The sequence below is a fragment of the Urocampus carinirostris genome, chromosome 9, assembly GCF_059441175.1.
Source record: "Urocampus carinirostris isolate Australia breed hairy pipefish chromosome 9, RoL_Ucar_1.0, whole genome shotgun sequence".
Lineage (NCBI taxonomy): Eukaryota > Metazoa > Chordata > Actinopteri > Syngnathiformes > Syngnathidae > Urocampus > Urocampus carinirostris.
In genome coordinates, this window is record NC_142357.1 from 37286410 (window position 1) to 37309481 (window position 23072).

Genomic DNA, 23072 nt, shown 5'->3' on the forward strand with positions numbered 1-23072 from the left:
GAGCAGTGTTCCCTCCAAGCTGCGCGCGTGCGCAATTGCGCACTGCTCGCACATTCTCTGCGCACAAGAAAATCTAGCCAGCGCACAAAAATGAGGGCTCAAAATTACTAATTAAGAGCGACTAAAGTCAAAGTTACAGTGCATGAAGGTAAAAATACACGGGTTCCCCTGACGTTGTGTCCTAAATGCGGTATTTTGAAGTCGAGTCGGAGGAGAACGAAGTTGAGTAAAGTTAGTAGAGTTTGTCGGGGAACCGGCTTCTTCGGCTCGGCTCACTAAAAGGAAACCGGATCTTTCGGGTCCTAAACGGCTCTTCAGGTTGTTTTTGCTTCTTTATTCCCAACATGACCAAATATTATATAAAATTATGCACAAAATGACTTAAAGGAAGGGGGGAATAGAACATAAAAGAAAAAAATACCAAAATGAAAAAGTAGTGAAAAGGTGAGAAAAAAAGAAACGAAAGTAAGAGAAAAAAGAAGGAAAAATTTAGAAAAAAAAACAGAAAAAAGAAAAGAAAGAAATGTGGGAAAAAAAGTAAATAGAGAACAAAAAGGAAAAAAAAGTAAAAGCTCGGAAATGAGATTTTTTTTTAGGGGAATTTTTAAAAAAGTAGAAAAAAAAACACGGAAAAAAGAAGAAAAAGTTTGTGTTGCATTCAAATAATTTCCAATGATATCAAGTGAATCTTGTTGCCAACATTGTAATTCCACTAAAAAATGTGATTCAGTAGAGTTCTGTATCTTGCAATTGACTAAATAAGCCCCCAAAAATGTTAATATTATGCGACAAAATATATCAGGAAATAAAAATAAATGGATACCTTGTGAAAGAATTTTCAGAACAAACGACGTTTGTAGGCCGTACAACCTTTGCAATAGTACATGAGAAACTCAGCAAAATGTCAAGTTTTGGACATGTTTGATAATTAATTATCTTGCCACACTTGGGATTATGGTTGCTCACTGTTGTTTCAAGCGCTGCTCACCGACTTTGTGTGAACGCTCAGACCCGTAAGGAAAATTACAGGGAACATTGCTTGTGAGCCATTTTCAGAACACATCCGCGAGCACCTAAGCTGTCCTCAGGAGGCACTCTGGTGCCCGCGGGCACCAGGTTGGAGACCCGTGCTTCAACCCAACTCATCGTCTTATAACCCGGATACACCGAAAGACGAGAGCCACCTCGAGGGTCCTGTACGCTTGAATCGAAATAAGCTTGCGAGATTTCCACCAGAGATTCCTTTTTGCATATTTATGAAAGGCAACAAAAACTGCAAGTCTTCTTGCTCGAGAGGGACGCGACGGCTGTTTTTGTCATCAAAGAAAAGCTGACTGAATGTTTATGGCCTTTCTTTTTTACCAGTTTCTTTCGCAACTATCATTTCTGCTGAGAACTGAAGAACAAGGTCGTGATTCTGCAGACGGAGAAGTAAACAATGACAAAAACTCGCCCAAAAAATTCTCGTTTTCTGATGAAAACTTTATAGGGATGCTTCCTAATTTAAAGGGACAATGCGCCAGATGTCACTGGTACTAATCTCCTCATCGTGCGAAAAATATATGAAATGCAGAAAGTTCCCGCGCTAACCGAATGAACTCGTTCTACTTTTCTCTTTTTTTAAGGGTCGATATGAAATGCACGCTTTTTAAATCCATGGCGGTGAGAGAAAATGTCATTTGTGCTTTTCATGGTGAATAAGAGTTCCAATTTTGCTTACTCGCTTTCTGGGTATCTAAGTATTTTTTCATTGCTTCAGCTATTATTTTTATTTTTATTTTTAGGTGGAACGGTTTAGTTTTAAGCAAGTTTGCAGTATATCGAAACTCCAGTATTTTAGGACGCATTTCATTTGTTAATTAAGTGTCAAGAACCGGAACAGGATCAGGACCCAAATGCGTGACGTTTCTCACACAAGCCTTTTATTTTACAGGGAGTCATGCACGTTAGGTAGGAGTCTGGCGTGAAATGATAGGAAGCCAGAGGCCAACGAGATCGATACCAATTGCCCGAGCAGATATCGGACAGGACGGGACAGGGATTGATATCAAAACAGGATATCGAAATTAAACAGGACAAACTAAACGGGAACGAAACCGGAGACCGATATTAAAGAGGACCAAATAAACGGGAACCCTACCGGACTGGAAATACCAACAGGAAACAGGACTGAGTCAAAACCCACGTCTTGCGGGGTAGAGGCTCGTTGACGGACTGATAAAAAGTGAGTAAGAGCACTGAGCTTAAATAGAAGGAAATCCATTAGGTCAACGAGCCGCAGCTGGGGACAATTGGGCGCCATGGCAACTGTGACATTAAGTCAAATTGCTATAAGTGTAATCTACAAATTAAACAGATTAAAAGAACTATTATCCCTTCCAAATTTAATTCATTTTACATGAAAGCAACCATATATATTTTTCTTCTTTTGTCACGGTCGCCATGGCACCTAATTGGCCCCGCACGTGTTGCGCCTTTTGAGCTCGCTGGACGCGGGAAGCAAGCCACTTAAAGAATCGGATCCTGTTCCAAATGCGGAAGTGGATCTTCCGGAGCAGGAGTAGACAGAAAAACAGGTCATTAGCCGGGACCGGAGATCAAAACGTGGTCGGGTTAAAAAAAACAAAAACGTCATAGCCGGAGACAAACGGGGAAATCAGGAACGGACAGGCGGAAAACGGGTGAAAGAACGGTACCGACGGGTGTCAGAGTCAAACGTGCTTGCCTTGTGAAAACAGAGGTTTGCTGACAGACTGACAACAGGCGAGTGAAAGGACTTAAGGAGAGAGATAGAAAGGAGCTTAAGTAGAATGGGGAACCAATCAGGAAGCCGGAAGCGGCAGGCGCCAAACGAGCGGGCACAGGTGAAATTAATCAGTCATCATGAAGGGTTTTCATCTGATTTTTTTCACATGTGTGTCAGTTTTAGGCAGAGATTTCAGATGTATAAACGAACAGAAAAGGGAGTGAAATATTCAAAAGTTGTTTAACAACTTGTTTACAGCCACACCACCCTGAGAACGGACGATATCAGGAAGCTAAGTAGGGTCGGGCCTGGTTAGTATTGGGTGGAAGATCGCCTGGCAATACGAGTTGCTGTAAATAGTTCAATTGACGCACGCTCTGCTGTGACAACACTGACTGTACCCCTCTTCCCTCCTGGTACAGTGAATTTGCTTTAAGGCAGGTGTGTCAAACTCATTTTAACTCGACCGCCACGCGATAGAACAAACATTCTTTTGGGGGCCGGACTAGTAGATTAAAGAAAAAGAGAGATAAAGAAATAAGAGAAAGAGGGAGGGAAAAGGAGAGAGGACAGGACAAAGAAAGAGAAAGAGAGAAAGGGAAAGAGCATGAGAAACAAAAGAGATAAAAAGCAAAGTCATGAGAAATGGGGAAAGAAAGGGAGTGGAAAAAAAGAAATCAAAAGAGAAATAGAAAGACAGAAGGAGAGAACAGAGAAAAGAAAGCGCAAAGGGTAGGAAGATAGAAAGAGAAAAGAGAGAAAAGGAAAAAAGGAAGTTAGAGCAAATCAAGTTAAAAAGACAAAGAGAGAGAAAGAGACAAAGGGCAACAAAGGAAGAGAAAAAGAGAAACACGGAGAGTGAAAGAGACAGAGAGTGGGATAAAAGGAGTGGAAGAGAGAGAGAGAGAGAGAGAGAGAGAGAGAGAGAGAGAGAGAGAGAGAGAGAGAGAGAGAGAGAGAGAGAGAGAGAGAGAGAGAGAGAGAGAGAGAGAGAGAGAGAGAGAGAGAGAGAGAGAGAGAGAGAGAGAGAGAGAAATAAATAAATACAAGTACAGTGTCTTTGTTCGAGGCACCTGGCTTTGGCAATCCCAAGTTGACATATTTAAACCTGCAGCTTGTTTTTCTCTTGCGCTTCTCTAAATGTTGTCTCGCGGGCCGGATTCATTCCCCTAGCGGACCTGATCCAGCCCGCCGGCCGCCTGTTTGACACATGTGCTTAAAGGGAATGAATTATTTATTCATTATTTAAATGTATCTGTACCCGTGGACTTGTCGGTGTTGCCGATCTAACCCTGACAACGATGTGTACTGCTGTTGAATTTTTTTTCTTCTTTTGCCTCTGCATTTTTTCACATTTCAACTCGTAGTTGTCAAAGTGCTTCTTATTCATAGCAAGAGCCCCCCCCCCCTTCCGCGCACACACACACCATCATCTTATCTCATCTTAACGTGTCTGCATGTCGCCTGCAACCTATCAATCAAGAGAGCCCAACTGTCCTTTTTAGATATCTCTTCATCTTTTCCTGTTGAAGAGTTGTCAAATATTTTATATAGTTACCATATAGTATCCACTGGTGTCCAAACTTTTCCGGTAGAGGGCCAGATTTGGTAAACTGGAACTATGTGCGGGCCGACTATTCAGCCTGGCATTCTTTGAAGAGTCTTAAATAAATTTACCCTCCATGAAAGGTTTGTAGCCTTTATAGCATTTTCATTTGACTTGCTTGGTCTCGTAAAAACAGCTTTCAGTTGCTTCACCTTTTCACAGTGTTTGTTTCCACTTTGCTTATTGTAGTCGGCATGTGCCTCTTTATATTATATTCTTTAAAAATAGTCACAGTCTCTTACACAAATTAGGCAGACACGGTTGTTTCCGATTTCAGTGAAAAAAACAGTGGAACCTCGGTTCTCGACCATAATCCGTTCCAGAACCCTGTTCGAAAACCGATTTGTTCGATCACCGAAATCATTTTTCCCATTAAAAATAATGTAAATCGTTTGAATCCGTTCCAACACCCTGAATGTTTACCTTGAATGTTTAACGTAAACATAAAGCTAACCCAGGCTAATCGTACGTTTGCGTTATCGTAATCTTCCGTACGAAAGATTACGCTAACATGAACGTGTAAAAATTTTAAAAAATGGATAAAGAAAAGAATTATGAATAGGATTTCTTACCTTTGGGGCTATAACACTTCGTACACCTATATTAAAAGCGAAAGCAAAACGAAGCACATGATAACAGTTGGTCACGAAAAGAGCGATCTACACCCGTACGCCGCTCAGCATCGCACCCTAGCGTACGCACTCACGCATTACCGGCGTTCGAACTCCGATTTTTTGACCGAAAAGCGAAGCAAGAATTTCTCAAAATTTTTGGTCAGACTCCGATTTGTTCGAACTGAGAGGCGTTCGAAAACCGAGGTTCCACTGTACTCCAAATTCCACCGTCCTGGAAGCCACGGCTTTCACAGTCAACTTTCCTTTTTTATTTACAGTCACCATGCTGGAAATGAGGTGGGCTAAGTTTCTCACAGAAAGCCAAAGGCAAAGTGGTCAAAAGGCTCTAGGGAAATTGTAATTTTTCTTTGGGTAACAAATTAATTTCATACTGCGGTTCTCAATACCGGGGGCCACTTATTATTAGTTTTACGACAGAAGTCGCGGGCAGGGTTGGGTAGGGTTACTTTAACTTGATTACTTTCAATTACTTTTGGATTACTCCAATACCAAATATGCTAATAAAAGACAAATGAAACTAAATATGATGACTCACAACACGTGGTAAGCTTTCTCCCCTGGCTTTGATCTCTTTGATCTCCGGCAAAACTAACATAAAATGCGACAGAAACAAAATGAAAATAAATCCAAACAGCTTGCCAACATCATTTTTGCCGTTCCACGTATTCCGTTACTCCCCAAGCCTGCACAAAATTTAGTCATTGTATTCATATTTAGTTTATTTTGTCTTTTATTAGCATATTTGGTATTGGAGTAATCCAAAAGTAATTGAAAGTAATCAAGTTAAAATAACCCTACCCAACCCTGGTCGCGGGCCAGTAAAAATGTGATCACGGGGCTTAACTGGCCCCTAGGGCCAGACTTTGGACATACCTGCCATATACAGTACTCACTTATTTAGTACCTATCATGTATTAGATGGTAGTGTGCCCGCTTTGAGACTGGGAGGTCGCTGGTTCGCGCCTCGGCCGACTCATACCTAATTGGTAATATGGCGGCGCCCTCTGTTGGCTGCGGCTGCATCGGCTCACTACAACGGGTCAGGTGTATCGACATTTCGTTCTTTGTACATTGTTACAAAGAATGACAATACAAAGGAAATTATTATTATTATTATTATTATTAACTGTTTTAAGAAGGCTTATTTCTTTTTGGTTCTTTTGAGGTGTCACGAGACGTGCAGGGTGAATATGGCCATGGTTATTTTCTCATTTACAAGTTTTATGATGGTCTTCATTCTTTATGGCATGCTCCTGATGTCACAAAACATGAAAGTAGAGGGTTAAAAGATTTGTAACTTCATGGCTTGGAAAATTCACTATTAAGGGGTGAACTTTAGGATGTGCTATGATGGAGTTAATGTGCTTCAAACGTTGTCTATAAAATGCAGGGAGAGCAGCAAAATGAGGAGAGTGTGAGAGTGCGTCATGCTGCTCCCCCCACATGCGTAAATCGAGCTCTGTTGTCTTTGTAGTTCTGGATTAAACAAATCCCAGGAAATGGGAAAAACATAATCAAATACAAAATTTACGAATAATGAATACAAATTTATAGATTTATATATAAAAATATGAAATAACAAAATAAAATTTAAAAAATTGTTCTCCTTCAAGTTTGATTTTGAACGAGACCTAGAGAAATAGGTATACAATGTAATGAAACACACAAATTACAAATAATAAAAAATGCATATTGAAAAAATTAAAATGAAATAAACAGTTTCTGATTGCATGAATTACAAATAATTATAAAAAATCATGAAAATAAATATATAAAACAAAAAAATAATAAAAAATAAAACATAATAAATACATGAATTACAAATATTAAAAAAGGATACAAAAATAAAAAATTCATAACATAACCCTCTAACCCTAAAATAAACACGTAAAAAATAATAAATACATGAATAACACATGATAACAAATGAAATAATTTAAAATATGTACAATAAGTAAAATAAAGACATACATTAAAATATGCAAAGATTTAAAAATAGAGGTAAATAAAAATAAATACATTAAACATAATAAAAGAATGACAAAATAATCATAATATTTTTTTAGAAACAAAAAATACGTAAAAATAAATTCACATTATATAATAAATCCATAAACATAAAAACATAAAAAAATAGATAATACATAAAAATAGGTGCACAAAATATTGCCAATGCATAACTTGCAAATAATAAACAAATGGAAAACATTGAATACAAATACACTAAAAACAATAATAAGAAAAAAATAAACACGCTCCGAAAATCTAATAGTAATTATTGTTATGTGTTAAGAATAATAACCCAAAAGTAGCGTCTGATAGCAAATTTAATAGCACGGCTCCAAGGAGCAATCATCTGTGTATTTTTTGGGTATTTCTATCGAACAAAAACATATATTTGGCTGTTACTACCCAATGATTATCCTTCATGCCGGATGAAAGCCATTTTAAAATCACAGACCGCCGACTATCACGGAAAAAAACTTTGCCGATTGTGCTCCGGGCTCCACAATTTATACCATTCTCCTCAACGGCGCCCTCGGCACCTTTGACTTCACCACCGCTTCCCATAATTAGCCTCGCAGGACTACCCGAGTCCGAATTCTCGTTTCAGGGACATAAAACAACCTCTGCACTTTTTGTTCCTCCCCTTGAAAACCAGCTGACTTTGTATCTCCGGTATTAGCGTATGAGGAAGGTTCTTGCCACGCAATATAATCCCATATTACAGCTTTTAATAGCCATCAGCTGAGCCGGGCGGCAAACATCTGGAACGCCGGGCCGGGAAAAGTCTTAATTGTCACGAATGCCAATAAATATATGGATGTTTAAGGTTACTTCTTGAAAAAAATAATAGTCCCCCTCAAAAAAAGTCCTCCAAGACTGCTCCATAAAGGGTCAAACAGTCGTGGATTCTATTTGCACAGACTTACTTGATGTTGTCCTGTTTTTGTTCCCGTCCCTTGGTTTGTTTGTTCACATTTGTGGTAATCCTTTAGCGAGTCTTTGGCGCTCTTACTGTGGCGTTGTGTTGCTCTTGATCCTCACATGCTTGCAGTGATCGTCCCCCCTTCTCTCTCTCTCTCTCTCTTGCCTCCCTCTCTCTCCTCCATCCCTCGCTCGGATTGCCTCTACCTCCCCGCATCATCGTCTTCTTTCGTCTCTGCTCACTCCTGTCGCTGTGGGCCGGCCCTAGGGTACCTGCGAAGGGCACTGGAAGCCTGATCTTGGTTTTTGTTGTGGGTAATGACCGTTGCCCCCCTTGAGACTCGGGGGTCTGCTGTTTTCCCAAACCTTTTTGGTACCCTGAACAGGTTTTATATCTGATAATAGTTTCACGGCACGTACATGTTCCGCAACATGAACCGCCTGGACACTCTTGTTGGCAAACACTTCTACAGGCAAGAAAGACCTGGAGCAACCACCTCTCAGAGTTTGGTCTACATTTGCACACCAAAAACACAGAAGACAGATAAAAACAAGCAAAACACTGTCACCAATGATAACACCAAACTCCCTAATACAGACTTTTTCAAATACCTGGGGTCAAAAATTGTTTTTGACGGTGTTGGGAATTAAATATTGAAATGTATCATTTACCAAATTGTTCGAATTAGTTGACTCCATTAACCAAACACAACCTATAACAATGCGCGCTCGTTTCTTGATGGAAAAGATGAACAAGAAACCGACATTTCCACAAGGGGGCAAATTTAATTTCATTAATAATTGAACTAAGTGAACTCCATCGAATATGACCGAATTAGTGTCGCTGGAGTCTCTGGGAAGCCTTCTCTCTCCAGTTCTATAGCTTCTCCTCTAGGCCCACTCTTTCCGCAAGATGGTGTGCCGACTCCTCCCATTGGCCTGCCAATAGAGCCCAACCTGACCTCCACCACCTCGCCGCGATGTCTGGAAAACTCAAAACAGCACCGAGCGTTTCTCAAAACAATCCCTGCAGTCCTCCGTCATCACTCATCACAGCCTTTCTGCTTCTGGATGTGCTGATTATCTTATCAGCCTTACGTTCCTGCCATTCCTGTAAACTATATTTCCTACCAGGGTGCCCTGAACTTTCACTGCTCATTGAATGAAGCCACAGTCAGTAAATATCTACAGCATTAATCTCAATAAACTTAACTTGTATTCAATCATAAAAAATCCTTTATAGTCAAACGTATAAAATCCTTCAATGGCAATCTGATGTCTGAAGCTACCTCACGATAAATGCAGCCTGGCTAAAAGGAAAAACCGCTACTCCAGTGAACTGCATTGTCGTCCGACCTGTAGAAATGTATGGGATCGAAGGACCGATTGCTGGCCAGCCACTATTTAAGTAGAAAGCCATCTTAACATGATGACACTAAACCCAAAATGCTCTAACACTTTAACCCTAACCCTTCCTCACAACCTGTAAACCCTATCCCCTAAAATCCCTAACTGACTAAAAACACTCTAACCCTTAAGCCTTATTCCTAATCACAAAACCCTCTAACCCTAACCCAAAAATGCTTAAACCCTTTCCCTCTAACCCTGCGCCAGACATTTTTCTTACGAATTGTTATGAATTTACCTTGTGAGGTATAGGTATAGGTCCCGAGTTGTCTTACTTTCATGTTTTGTTCAGTTAGAGCTACTTACTGCCCCAACATATTGAACGCCTTTCATGTTTTCTTCAGTTAAAGTTAGTTTTCCTATATATCTTTTTGTTGTCTTATTTTTGTTTTTTGTTCAGTGGGAGTTAGAGTTCCATGTTTCATGTTTTGTTTAGTTAGGGTTTGTTAGTGTTCCAACAAATCTTGTGTTGTCTTTCTTATATGTTTTGTTCATTGAGAATTAGTGTTCTAACATGTTTTATGTTGCCATTCTTTCATATTCTGGTCATTTAGTTGGATAGTGTTCCAACATCTCCTTAGTTGTCTTTTTCTTGTTTTAATTCGGAAAGTGTTCCAAAAAAATCAACCATTGTCCTATTTTCATGTTAAGTTCAATTAGTTGCAACATATCCAGAGTGGTTTTTGGTCAGTTAATTAGCTAGCCCCCCAAAATATCCAGCATTGACTTACTTTCATGTTTTTTTCAGTTAGTTAGTGAGTGTTCCAACATGTCTTACTTTAATGTTTTTCTTTCAACTAAGCGTATTAGAGTGCTTGCATTATATTTCATGGTCGTGTCATGGTACTCGGGTCCACGTGTGGGAATGGTTCTCGTGGGGTTCTTTTTTCATGTTTTGTTCCGTTAGAGCAGGTTGGTGTTGGAACATAATGTAGTTGTTCTTTCCGTATGTAAGTTGTCTTCCTTTGTAATCCCCCTAAGAGAGTGTGTGTGTCTGCTGTTGACCCTGGCACGGAGGATGACAGAGTAAATTTTTGGCAGCTCCTGCATGCAGGACCAATGCCAATGCTTGTAATAAACACTTTAATAAGATTCACTCTGGCTTCACTCAATTTATTTTTATCTTGCTCTCTTCTCCGTCCATGGTCGCCTCTGACTCGTTTGGCCTCCTTTAACGTTGTCCCACTTTACACTTGTATTCATTTAAGTCTTGATTGATTTAAAAAATAGATCAATTAAAAATATCTATCTATATCTATGCTATATACATATATATATATATATATATATATATATATATGAAGAGAGAGCGAGAAAGTGAGAGAGACAGTGAGAGAGAGAGAAAGAGACAGTGAGAGACGGCGAAAAAGAGAGAGACAGTGAGTGACAGTGAGAGAGAGAGAGAGAGTGAGAGACAGACAGTGAGAGACGGCAAAAAAGAGAGACAGTGAGAGACGGCGAAAAAGAGAGAGACAGTGAGAAACGGCGAAAAAGAGAGAGACAGTGAGTGAGAGAGAGAGAGATAGAGAGAGAGAGAGTGAGAGAGAGAGAGAGACAGTGAGTGACAGTGAGAGAGAGAGAGAGAGAGAGAGAGAGAGAGAGACGTTGCGAGACAGTGAAAGAGAGAGATACAGAGACCGCAAGAGAGTGAGAGACAGACAGACACAGACGGACAGAGAGCGAGAGAGACAGTGAGAGACGGAGTTTCCATGTCCGTCTTTCTGTTTCCTTTTTCTCCCTTTCTCTCTCTCTCTCTCTCTCTCTCTCTCTCTCTCTTTCTCTATCTCTCTAAATAAATCAGAAATATACTTATATAGATACAAAATCGATTTAAGTAATAGAATAGAATATACCTTTATTATCATTGTTAAAAAATGAGTTATACATATTGCGACAACAAAATTTGACAAAGCAATCCAGTTTCACATTTTACAGTGAGAATGAAAAAAAGAAAAAACAATAAAGGATAATTTACACAGTAGTATGATTTCGTTTCACTTGCGTTTAACAAATAATTTTTAATTATACAGTATATGTATTTATTTGGGAACGGCGGCACAATGGTCAGCGCGGGTGCGGCACAGTTCTGAGGTCATGAGATCCACCCTTCCTGTCTGGAGTTTGCATGTTCTTCCTGTGTTTGCTTGGGTTTCCTCCAGGCAATCCGGTTTCCTCCCACATTCCAAAAACATGCATGTCAGGTTAATTGGCCGGTCCAAATTGTCTGTCCCTGTGTGCGATTAGCTGGCAACCAGTTCAGGGTGTCCCCTGCCCACTGCCTGAAGATGGCTGGGATGGGCTCCAGCACCCCCGCGACCCTACTGAGGATAAGCGGTGCAGATAATGGATGGATGGATGTTTCATGTGGGTCATATAAAAAAAAAAAACGATTGATATAATCCACTTGTTTTTTTTAATGAATCCTTTTATTTTTCTAATATGACTCAGATGAAAGAACACATTTTGCTATAACTTAATTGAGTTTGTGTTTCCCCGGATACGGAAACATTTGAAAAGATGTCACAAATCCATACTCATCATTTAAGCGTCATTGAGCGAGGGTTTCGCGTCGCCATCTGGACTTTCGCTGACAGTAGAAACGGCGCCGGACACATAAAGCCGTCGCCGGGTCATCACACAACGCCATAGTGCAGATTAAAAATCAAGCGGCTCAAAAATGTTCAGAACCGTTCTCTCCATTCGTTGTTTAGCTTCATTTCCTTTTTTCATATTTTGTTTATTTTTAACTTCTTTTGACTTTTCTGGGGGGAGATGAACCAACACAAACAGAAACGCTTCTATTTTCTTCTTGCCTGAAGCTTTTCTTCCGCACTCTTAAATTTGTGTCACCGTTTAAAATTCGATTTGTGTTTGGATGAGGGAATGACGAAGTCGCCCTGAGCCAGGGTTGGGCAAAGGACAGGATGCGGGCCAACAGTGGCCCGCCAGGTTTTTTGGGCAGGCCTGCTTCACAAATAGTAAAAAGGAGAAGAAAAAAATACTATAAATTAAAAAAAAAAAAACGATTTGTACTCTTGTCCCTGGTGGTTTTGTCATCTTTGAAGGAAAAAAAAATAATCTGAAATCAATTAAACAAATGCAGAAAAATGTTAATTAAATCAATAAAACACAATAGAATTTAGAAAAATAAAAAATAACTCGTAAATAAATGAACAAAATAGATCAATATATTGTTTTGCGTTGTCTGATTTGGAAAAATAATTTAACCTTTTCCTTAATATGTTAAATAATTTAATGAAATATAATAAAATAGAATTCAAAAATGGTAAAAAAATCAATGTATTTGCTTTGTCTACTTTACTAAAATGAAGAAATGCAGACATACCTGAATAAATAATAAAATAAATAAATGCATGAAATACTGTATGAATTAATAAAATAGAAAAACATAAAATAAAATAAAACAAAATTGATAAAATAATAATAACTACATTCACAAATATAGATAAATAAATACATCTACTTCGTAAGATTTGAAAAAAAAATAAAGTACAAAAATAATAACTTAATAAAATCAAGTATCATTTTAAAAAGTTAAAAAGCTTTGTATAATAGATCAATATATGTTGGTGTTGTCAGTTTTGATTTAAAAAACTAAATTAAAGGATAAATAATTCAAAATGTCAATGAAATAAAACAAAATGAAATTATATATAAATCAAATAAAAACTCCTGAATACATCGACAAAACAGATCAATGTATTTTAAAATTTTGATAAAATAAAATAAAAATTAAAAAATGGAAAAAACTCATCTCATCTCATTAGCCGTACCGCTTATCCTCATTAGGGTCGCGGGGGGGCTGGAGCCCATCCCAGCCATCTTCGGGCAGTGGGCAGGGGACACCCTGAACTGGTTGCCAGCCAATTGCAGGGCACACGGGGACAGACAACTCATTCGCTCATTCACACCTAGGGACAATTTGGACCGGCCAATTCACCTGAAATGCATGTTTTTGGAACGTGGGAGGAAACCGGAGTGCCCGGAGGAAACCCACGCAAGCACGGGGAGAACATACAAACTCCGCACAGAAAGTCTGGAGCTGGATTTGAACCCACGACAGGTTCCCATGACATGAACTGTGCCGCACAAGCGCTAACCACTGCGCCGCCGTGCTGCCCATGGAAAAAACTTTAGATCTAAATATATTTTTGCTTTGCTTACTTTAGAGAAATTAAGAAATGAATAAATATATGTTTAAACAGTTAATAAAATTAAATTAAAACTAGAAAAGTCTGCTCCTTGGCTCTTGGGCACCTCTTGTAGCAGTATTGGATTGGGGACAATGGATTGCAGCTGCACAAGTGCAATTTGTTTTAGGCCAAAATACAACATTGGTAAAAAAAAACGATCCAGCAGGCCCTATAAAATTGCGCTCTGCCATTTCCTTTTCACAGCATAATAACATCAGGGATAATGGATCACGGCTGGACGAGTGCAGTTCACTCTTTGGTGGACAAAGCTACAAAAAAAGACCCCAGGCTCGACAAAAACATACCCTTATCAAAATACATTGTACATTTGATTCTGAATGGGACGTAACAGACACTGAACCCCTAATGCCCCCCATAGGCAGGTAGGCGCCTTGCAAGGCGGCCTCTGGCCATCCGTGTGTGAGTGTGTGTATGAATGGGTAAGTATGAAGCACATTGTTAAGCGCTTTGGGAGGTCTTCCGTGACTCGAAAAGCGCTATATTAATGCAGACCATTTACCATCCTGTGTCCTCCTGTATGATATTTTCTGCCAACCCCCCATCCTAAATGAGCTGAGAACTCTTCCTCAATTAAAAGCTAACAATCCTAATTAATCATATTTAATCGCATCAGCTTTACATAAGACTTTCACCACCGCCGGGCATCTCGTGGGGGGCCGTCATCAGAAACGACAGGGTTCACAGCACCCAGCATAAATCGAGTGTCTCTTTAAGGGGAAATACCATTTTATTCCCCCCCGATCTCTGAACTCGATTAAATCAGCGGACGATTTCATTACGGCTGTGACGACATTCAAACTATTTGAATTGCCTCGTTTGGCAGGTTCATTGATGAATAATTGATGTACAGGAACGATAAATAAAGAGGGAAATTGAACAAGTGGAGAAGAGGGAAGAGGTGGGGGTGCAAATCCCTGGCTCCCCCCCTCCTAGCATCTGTGTCCTGTTTTGCCGCTAATCTCCTCACGGTTGCGTAAGAGCGCACAAATACTTTATTATATATTCCGCGTTGATGATGTAACGCTGCAACATAAACATTCTCCGATTGATGTTTAAGGGGAGCAAAATAACACAGTGGACGTACAGTAAGTAAAGTAGGTTAGCACTCATTAGCGTAAACAAAAGTGGGGCTGCAGGTCATGTGACTCCCGTTTGTAGTTTTTGTTTTAGTTTGAAATCCAACCACAGTTCTTGTGTCAGTTCAAAAAATGTGTTATCATTGTGAAAGAACAGTCATCCATTCACAGTTCCAAAGAAAATACAAAGATCCATAAATATTCAGTATAAATATACATAAAAACCCAATAAACATAGATAAGAATAGAATAGAATATACTTTTATTGTCATTGTTACAAAATGGGTTGAACATATTGTGACAACCAAATTGGACGTGGCACTCCAGTTTCACATTTAACAGTGAGAATAAGAGAAAACCAAGAAGATAAAGGAAACAAAGAAGATAAAGGTTATAATTTACACAATATTTACACAAGAAGTGTGGGTATGTAGGATGTTACATACAGTTTTGGGATCGTATTAATGCAATATGCTGTAGTGCAAAAATAGGCAACATTGTGCAAAGTGAGCATAGGCATGAATACAATTTTACATCTGTATGAGGTATTGTGTTTGCAAGAGTTTCAGTTTTTTGTGGTGTGTGTCCTAAAGGGTGGTGATGGCTCTGGGGAAGAAACTGTCTCTGAGTCTGTTATACACATTAAAAGTAAAAGTGCAGACATGGTACCATAAAAAACTCAATCACAGCATAATTAAATAAGTTAATGTTCAAGTGCTATTGTGTCCGAGAGTCACGATCGTTCACTCGGGGATTGTGATAGAATGAAGTAGTGTGTAATGATTGAGGTCTGCAGTAGTGCAACTAGTTCAAATATCCTCAGTCGGTGGAGGTGATTGATGGCCTTTGTGTCTGTGAGTGTGGGGCAAAGAGGAGAGGGGGCAGAGTTCAATGGCCTCACAGCCTGTGGATATAGACCAGGGGTCAGCAACCTTTTCGGTGTGGAGTGCCACTTTCAAATTTCCTTGTAAATCAGTGTGCCACACCAAGATCAATGACTCGCACAATTTTTTTTTTTTTATATCCGACGGAGCTGTAATTTTACACCAGTCCGAATTTACGACATGGATATACATTGAAATTGTATAACTGACCAATTTATCTTCCACTATTCTTGTTCATCAATAAGCTAAAAATTGAATATCAGCAACATGTAGAAAGGCCTGTAGCCACCCATGACTTCAACCTTTTACCACAAGAATTAACCACAATCAACCATTCTTCATCAACAATGAACTACATTTAAAACCAAGTGATATGGACAGCTACCATACCATTCATCAATGAAATCTTATCGGAGAAAATATCAAAACTTGAAATAACAGCACCAAGGCAGAAGGCTACTTGAAAATAAGTGCAACAGAAATAATAGCTGATTTGGTCGCAGGTATAAATGGTTTTGCATGCTTTGCTATGCAGTGAGCAATGTGATAACTTGCTTCAGTGGTGGTGTTTTAAGCAGTAACAAAAGTTTTCAGAATCTGAGTTTGTTGGCCGTACCTGATCACAGCGCTTTTTAATGTCAGACTCATCCTTGAATTCATGTTAATGTTTCGTCTCGTAATGACGTTTAACACTTGATGCACTCTCGTGGCATAATGCACAAACAGCACGGTCATTTTTTTTGCACAAAGCCCCACTCATTTGTCTACTCTGGCTGAAAAGAACGAGATTTTTTCGCTGGAAGAGCCGTCATGATTCGTTCATTTATCGCGCGTCGGTGTTTCTGTGCCTGGGTTAAAACACGGATCTGTCCTCCTCTGCGAGGCGCGGACACGCACTCACACACGAAGCAGAGGAGGAGGGGCGCTAACGTAAACACGGCGCGCAATTAAAAATGTCTAAATTTCAGGTAAAATTGCGCTTTAAAAAAAAAATCATTGTTATTTCTATTATTTTGCCGTGCGCTTGCCTGCCTCTGGTTAACCCCTCATAGGTTGCCGACCCCGGATATAGACTGTTGGCCAGTCTTGATGTTCTGGTCTGTATTGATTACTATCTCCTCCCTGAGGGGATAGGTAGAAGAGCTGGTGAGCAGGTTGGTGTTGGTCCTTCAGGATGTTGTGGACTCTTCTCAGACAGCGAGTGGTGTAGGTGGTGCTGATCTCGGGTAGAGTTGTTCCCGGAATGGTCCCGGCAACTTTCACCACTGGCTGGGGTGCCTGCTGGTCAGCCTTAGTGCAGCTGGAGAACCACACGAAGCATCGGTACATCGGTACACTGCTGATGGCAGATATGTAGAAGTTTGCCATCAGAGCTCTGGAGATGTGGCTGGTCCTCAGCTTTCTCAGGTAGTAGAGGTGTTTTGGGGCCTTTACCACTGCTAAAACAGTATGGTCCCCCCAGGACAAGTCGTCAGTCACTCTTACACCTAGGAATCTAAAACTTCTCACCCCCTCCACCTCCTCGTTGCCAATAGTGAGAGGCTGGTATTTGATGTGCTTGGTCCTGAAATCCACCACAATCTTTTCAGTCTTTTGGGTGTTCAGAACCAGGTTCTTGTTTTGACACCATGACTCAATGTTGCCATGTGGTTAAGTGTCAACTTATCCAGTCCCAGGTTCCAGAAAAGCACATCATTTAAATGTAGACACTAAATACGATTTTAGAAAATTATTTATTTACAGAAAATATATCAGGATTGAATAGTGTACAGAAACAGAACAAGGAAATTTACTAGAAGCACCGTAAGTTAAGGACGGCAGGCCTCCTAACACACAGTCAACTACAAATACCTGCTACATAATATTGAAACACTAACTCAATCTAACAGAACAAAACGTGAACGTACGACAGCACGGGATATGTTGGAACGCTAACTATAACTAAAGAAAAACATGAAAGAGGGACAACTCAGGATATGTTGGAACACTAACTAGGTCTATCTGGACAAAATATGGGTATTATGGAGCATCTAACTGAACAGAAACAACTTCAACCCAGGATATCTTGGAACGCTAACTGAACAAAACATGAAAGGGATAAACCACAGTAATTCTCACTGGAAATGCATTAAAAGCAACAGGAATATGTTGGAACAATAACTCTAACTGAACCAAATATGAAAAGGGGAATAAGCAGGATCTTTTAAAACACTAACCAGATCTTAACAAAAAAACACAAAACAAAGACAACACAGGATATGTTGAAAAACAAAAGCCAAATGAACAAAATGTGAAAGAACAACACAGGTTATTTGGGGGAATAACATCTTACCCTACACAAACAAAAAGACAACATATGATATGCTGGAACAACTACTTCGAACTAAAGAGAATGTGAAAGGAACTCCGAATAACTCAAAATATGTTGGAACACTGACACGTTAACAGAACAAAAAAAGAAAAAAGAAACAGAATATGTTCAAAAACAAAATCAAACTGAAAAAAAAACATAAGGAAAGACAACACAGGGTATGTTGAGACACTAACAAGCTCTAACTGTGCGAAACAGAATAAAACTCCCTTTCATGTTTTGTTTAGTTAGAGCTATTTAGTTCTCATCACATCATCCACTGTCCTTTCATGTTTTGTTCAGTTAGTGCAAGCCGGTGTCTCTGCACTTTTTTGCCCTTTGATCTAGAATAGAATACTCAAATACTGTATGAGTGGTGAAAATTCTAAATATCTGTTACTCTGTTTGAAAAAAAATGACACAATTTATCTTCATTGTTTTGCAGCACAACCTTCTTGTAGTGATGGTTTAATGACTTACCACAGCTGTATCCCTTCTCTCTTTTGCATATTGTTTTTGCAACTAGTCCCGTGTGGTGGCGTGCATGACAGCCATCCTCAGCCAGATGGAGGAGCGCCATTATTCTTCGTACATCGAAACTTTCTGCACAACTTCCGATCTTGTGGTGAGAGTCACCTTCACGCCACCGATTAAGAACGTGTTCTCTAATTGTGTTCTCATCACTGCAGGACTTCCTGATGGAGTCCTTTTTACTTTTCAAAGACCTCATCGGGAAGCACGTGTACCCTTCAGACTGGATGGCCATGATCATGGTGCAGAACAGGTAGCCGAAAGCGTCAAAATGGAAATTCTGGACTATAAGGCTCACCTGATTATAAGCCTCGCCCATATGTCTTTGTGGAAAATATATTTTAAGGTTTTGATGAAAATATGTTTTAGATCCTTACATCAGAAGCACCTTAGATACAACAAGGGCATAGAAAAAATAAGTATAGCTATGAAAATATACAAACAACATTGGTAATAAACCCCAGATAACCATTTTAGCGTACTAGTAATCAAACAATTATTTTACTTTGCTGGTCTCTCATCTTCTTTAGGATTTTTTAGCATGACCATGTTGAACTATTGATAATAATAGGTCCACACAATGCCTATATTTGTCAGAACCCGAACAGACAGTAGACCCAAACTGTAACAATTTCACACCAAGCTTTATTTACGGAAGGGGGGCAGTCATGCGCGGGAACACAAACACCAGCGATTCGGCGATCGCCGGGCAGAAGAAGCGGGGTAGAGAAGTCAGGCACGGGAAAACAGGAAGCTAGGGGCATACAAGCAAGATACCAGACAGGACGGGCCAGACGGGATTGATAACGGATACAGGATACACGATCAGCATACCTGACAGGCTGGGGCCGATACCGGATACAGGATACACGTGCAGGATACAGGTGAGGACGGGACAGGCATGATCGATACTGGATACGGGATACACAAGCAAGATACAGGTGAAGATGGGACTGACAGGATCAATACCAGATACAGGATACATGAGCAGGATACCGGACAGGACGGGACAAATGGGATCGAAACCACATACCGGACAGGACAGAATAGGCAGGATCAATACCAGACACAGGATACACGAACAAGATACAGGTGAGGACGAGACAGGCGGGATCGATACAAGATACAGGAGCAAGATACAGGTGAGAACGGAACAGACGGGATCGATACTGGATACAGGATACATGAGCAGGATACCGGACGGGACAGATGGGATCGGTACTGGATACAGGATGCACAAGCAACATACCGGACAGGACGGGACAGACAAGATAAATACCAGATACTGGCTACACGAGAAGGATACCAGCCAGGACGGGACAGAGTCAAAATGCTAGCCTTGCAGGTGCAGAGCTTAATTGACGGACTGACAAAGAGTGAATGAGAGCACGGAGTTTAAATAGGAAGGGAATCAATCAGGCAATTGTTCACGGTTCACGGATCTCTTAACCACTAGGGTCAGAGGGGTACCACTTCCTATAGTGTGTCCTAGTCAAGTGCAGCCTGGCGGCGCCCATCCCTCTCCAGGCTGTTTTTTTTTTTTTTTTGGAAAGGGTTTTGCTCCTCCACATGAAAAAGCTAGTAGTGGTTTCTATGGTTACCAGTAGCAGCAGAAACCAACTTATCTGACTCTGATACAGCACCTTCATCATCCGTTCACCATTGTTCTTTAAGTCAAGTCAAGTCATATTTATTTGTTTGGCCCTTAATCACAAGGAGTCTCAAAGGGCTGCACAGAATACAGACTCTTGCAAACTACAGACAATTATCTGACCATCCCTTCATCTAAAACCTACATCTTAGAGGGAAGAGCATTCCACTGCACTGCGGCCCGAATGGAGAACCCTCTCGAACATGCGGTTTTCTTCTTGGCTTTTGAGATCACTAGTAGACCAGCATTTTCATAGTGAAGGCTCCGGACCGGAACATGGGGGAAATTAAATCCCAACCTTGATTCAGAGTTCTATGATGAATCAGATCCTGGCTGGATTCCTGGTCTTGGGTAACTTGCCAATCAGATCACCAGGATTTCCTATCATCCAAAGAATTAAGGATTTTTCCTGATAGGGGAAAAAACCTGTCCAAAACTCATCAAGTTTGGGTTTTTCATTCTTTGCGACTCAAACTGTCACAGGTGGAGTCAACAAAAAAAGGAGGGATTTGGTTTTCTAATTCCAAGCAATGTTGTTCTTGGGATTGTTATCATGATCCCAGGTTTTGTCTGTCGTCCACATCAACGAATAAAATAAACACGCATGATATCAATAAGAGTTTGTTGTGTTAGGATTAGGCACCACTAAATATTGTTAGAGGGGGTCTAACTCAGTTCTGACCATTAAATAGAATTGAGTATCACTCTACACAGTTCTCACAACATCCTAATAAACATATGCATCCATAAACATACTGTATATTCACATTGTAATTGGATTTTATGGCCCCTAAGACACATCAGTTATTACATTGTGAAACCTTGAAACGGGTGACTGGAGACCCCTTCAGTGCAAAGCATCCCCCTACTTTTCGATGATGAGCCGGACTGCCCCATTGACGGGCAGCGACCTTTGACAATACTTGATATCATAAATCCGTGGGGAGGAACTTTTGAGCATTGCAGCCAAATATGACATCAGTTATCAGCCTGAAAGAAAAACAAAATCAGATAGTTGGACATGTTTAGCCACACTATAAAAATTCAGCCTGCTAATATGATTTGTGAGAAAGAAGCATTTATGGTCCTCATTAGAATACATATTTTTAATTTGGATAGAGGTATTAGCACAACCTGGTCGTGTCTCCTCTCTACCTCTTTGTAATGTGTGTAAACCGCTATAGAGCTGTGCCAAGATAAGAATCGAAGCATTTAGATCCCCATTTGAATATATTTTGATTTTCTAAAGTAGTGGTAGCAGAACTTGGTCGTGTCTCTCCTTTACCTCTTTGTAATGTGCGTAAAACGCTAAAAAGCTGTGCCAAGATAAGAATCGAAGCATTTAGGATCCCCAATTGAATATATTTTGATTTTCTAAAGAAGTAGTAGCACAACTTGGTCGTGTCTCTTCTTTACATCTTTGTACTGTGCGTGAACTGCTAAAGAAATGTGCCAAGATAAGAATCGAAGCATTTAGGATCCCCAATTGAACATATTATGATTTTCTGAAGAAGCAGTTGCACAACTTGGTTTTGTCTCCTCTCTATTTCTCTGTAATGTGTGTAAACCGCTAAAGAGCTGTGCTAAGATAAGAATTGAAGCATTTAGGATCCCCATTTGAATAGATTTAGATTTTCTGTAGAAGTAGTAGCACAACTTGGTCGTGTCTCCTCTCTACCTCTCTGTAATGTGTGTAAACCGCTAAAGAGCTGTGCCAAGATATGAATCGAAGCATTTAGGATCCCCATTTGAATATATTTTCATTTTCTATAGAAGTAGGGGCAAAACGTGGTTGTGTCTCCTCTCTACTTTTTTATAATGTGCGTGAGGCACTGGAGCTGGACCAAAATAGAATTCCAAGAATGTATGTTCCCATTTAGAATATATTTGGATTTTCTGCCGAAGTAGGAGCCCAATTGGGTTGTACCCCCTCTATACCTCTTCATAATGTGCGTGTGCGGTGCTGGAAACTTCTCTGTGAAGAAGACACGTATGTTCCCCATTAGAATATATTTGGCATTTCTATAGAAGTAGTAGCACAACTTGGTTGTGTCCCCTCTCCACATCCTAATAATGTGTGTGAGACACTGGAGAACTTGGCCCTGATACGATTCAGAGCATTTACATTCTGTATTTAAATCTATTTTGATAACCTCCACTCAGGTTACTTCCCTCTTATGGTTAGTATGTGCGGATAACTCTCATTAAGGTCACTTTCCTCACACGGTTGATCTGTGCCTTGTCATGATAAAAAAAAATATGTTACTGTTTGTTTGGCTTTATTGCATTTTGACCAATGATCAGTGTGGATAACCCTCACTCAGGTTCCTTTGCTCACATGGTTAGTCTGTGCCTTGTCATTATCCCATTTTATTTCTATTACTGGTTATTTATCTTTTATTGCTTCTTGACCAATGATCAGTGTGGATAACACTCGTTCCAGTCCCTTTCCTCACATGGTGAGTCTGTGCCTTGTGATGATCACGTTTTTTTTCTATTCTTGTATATTTTGTCTTTAATTGCATTTTGACTAATGATCAGTGTGGATAACCCTTACTCAGGTCCTTTTCCTCACATGGTGAGCCTGTGCTTTGTCACGATAACATTGTATTTCTACTACTGTTTATTTTAATTTTATTGCTTTTTCACCAATGATCAATGTGGATAACCCCCACTCGGGTTCCTCTCCTCACTTGGTTAGTCTGTGCCTTGTCATTATCCCATTTTATTTTACTTTTATTGTATTTTGACCAATTTGTGTGTCTGTGTATTAGGTTTTTTGGGTTGTGTGGGGATAGAAGCGGGGTCTTTATTGTCTTATTGTCTTGCCGAATGGCAATGTTTTGCCTGAAATGCACTTTACAACCTAAATTTGATTGTATTTGATTTGATATTCAGTGTTTTCCTGAGGGCCATCAATACTTACGCCGGCACCATGAATAAAAAGTTCCTCAACAACGACGATTTCGAAGTGCAGGTGAGTTTACCCTGAAGAATGAACGCCAAGGATGTCAACGTCAAGT

General features: G+C 39.9%; 2 protein-coding genes across 2 annotated transcripts in view; one reads left to right on the forward strand and one right to left on the reverse strand.

Annotated features, from left to right (window-relative positions):
• insyn2b (inhibitory synaptic factor family member 2B) overlaps nt 1–8050 on the reverse strand; it is a 34025-nt gene extending 25975 nt beyond the window's left edge. Inside the window, exon 1 of the mRNA XM_088343665.1 lies at nt 7921–8050. The gene's annotated coding sequence lies outside the window, so the exon portion shown is untranslated. The remainder of the gene's footprint in view (nt 1–7920) is intronic.
• The window catches only part of dock2 (dedicator of cytokinesis 2), a 167325-nt gene that overhangs the window by 114609 nt on the left and 29644 nt on the right, over nt 1–23072 (forward strand). The window contains exons 27-29 of the mRNA XM_088343674.1: nt 18394–18492; nt 18557–18651; nt 22948–23026. Coding sequence (XP_088199800.1) covers nt 18394–18492; nt 18557–18651; nt 22948–23026 — 273 coding nt within the window. The remainder of the gene's footprint in view (nt 1–18393; nt 18493–18556; nt 18652–22947; nt 23027–23072) is intronic.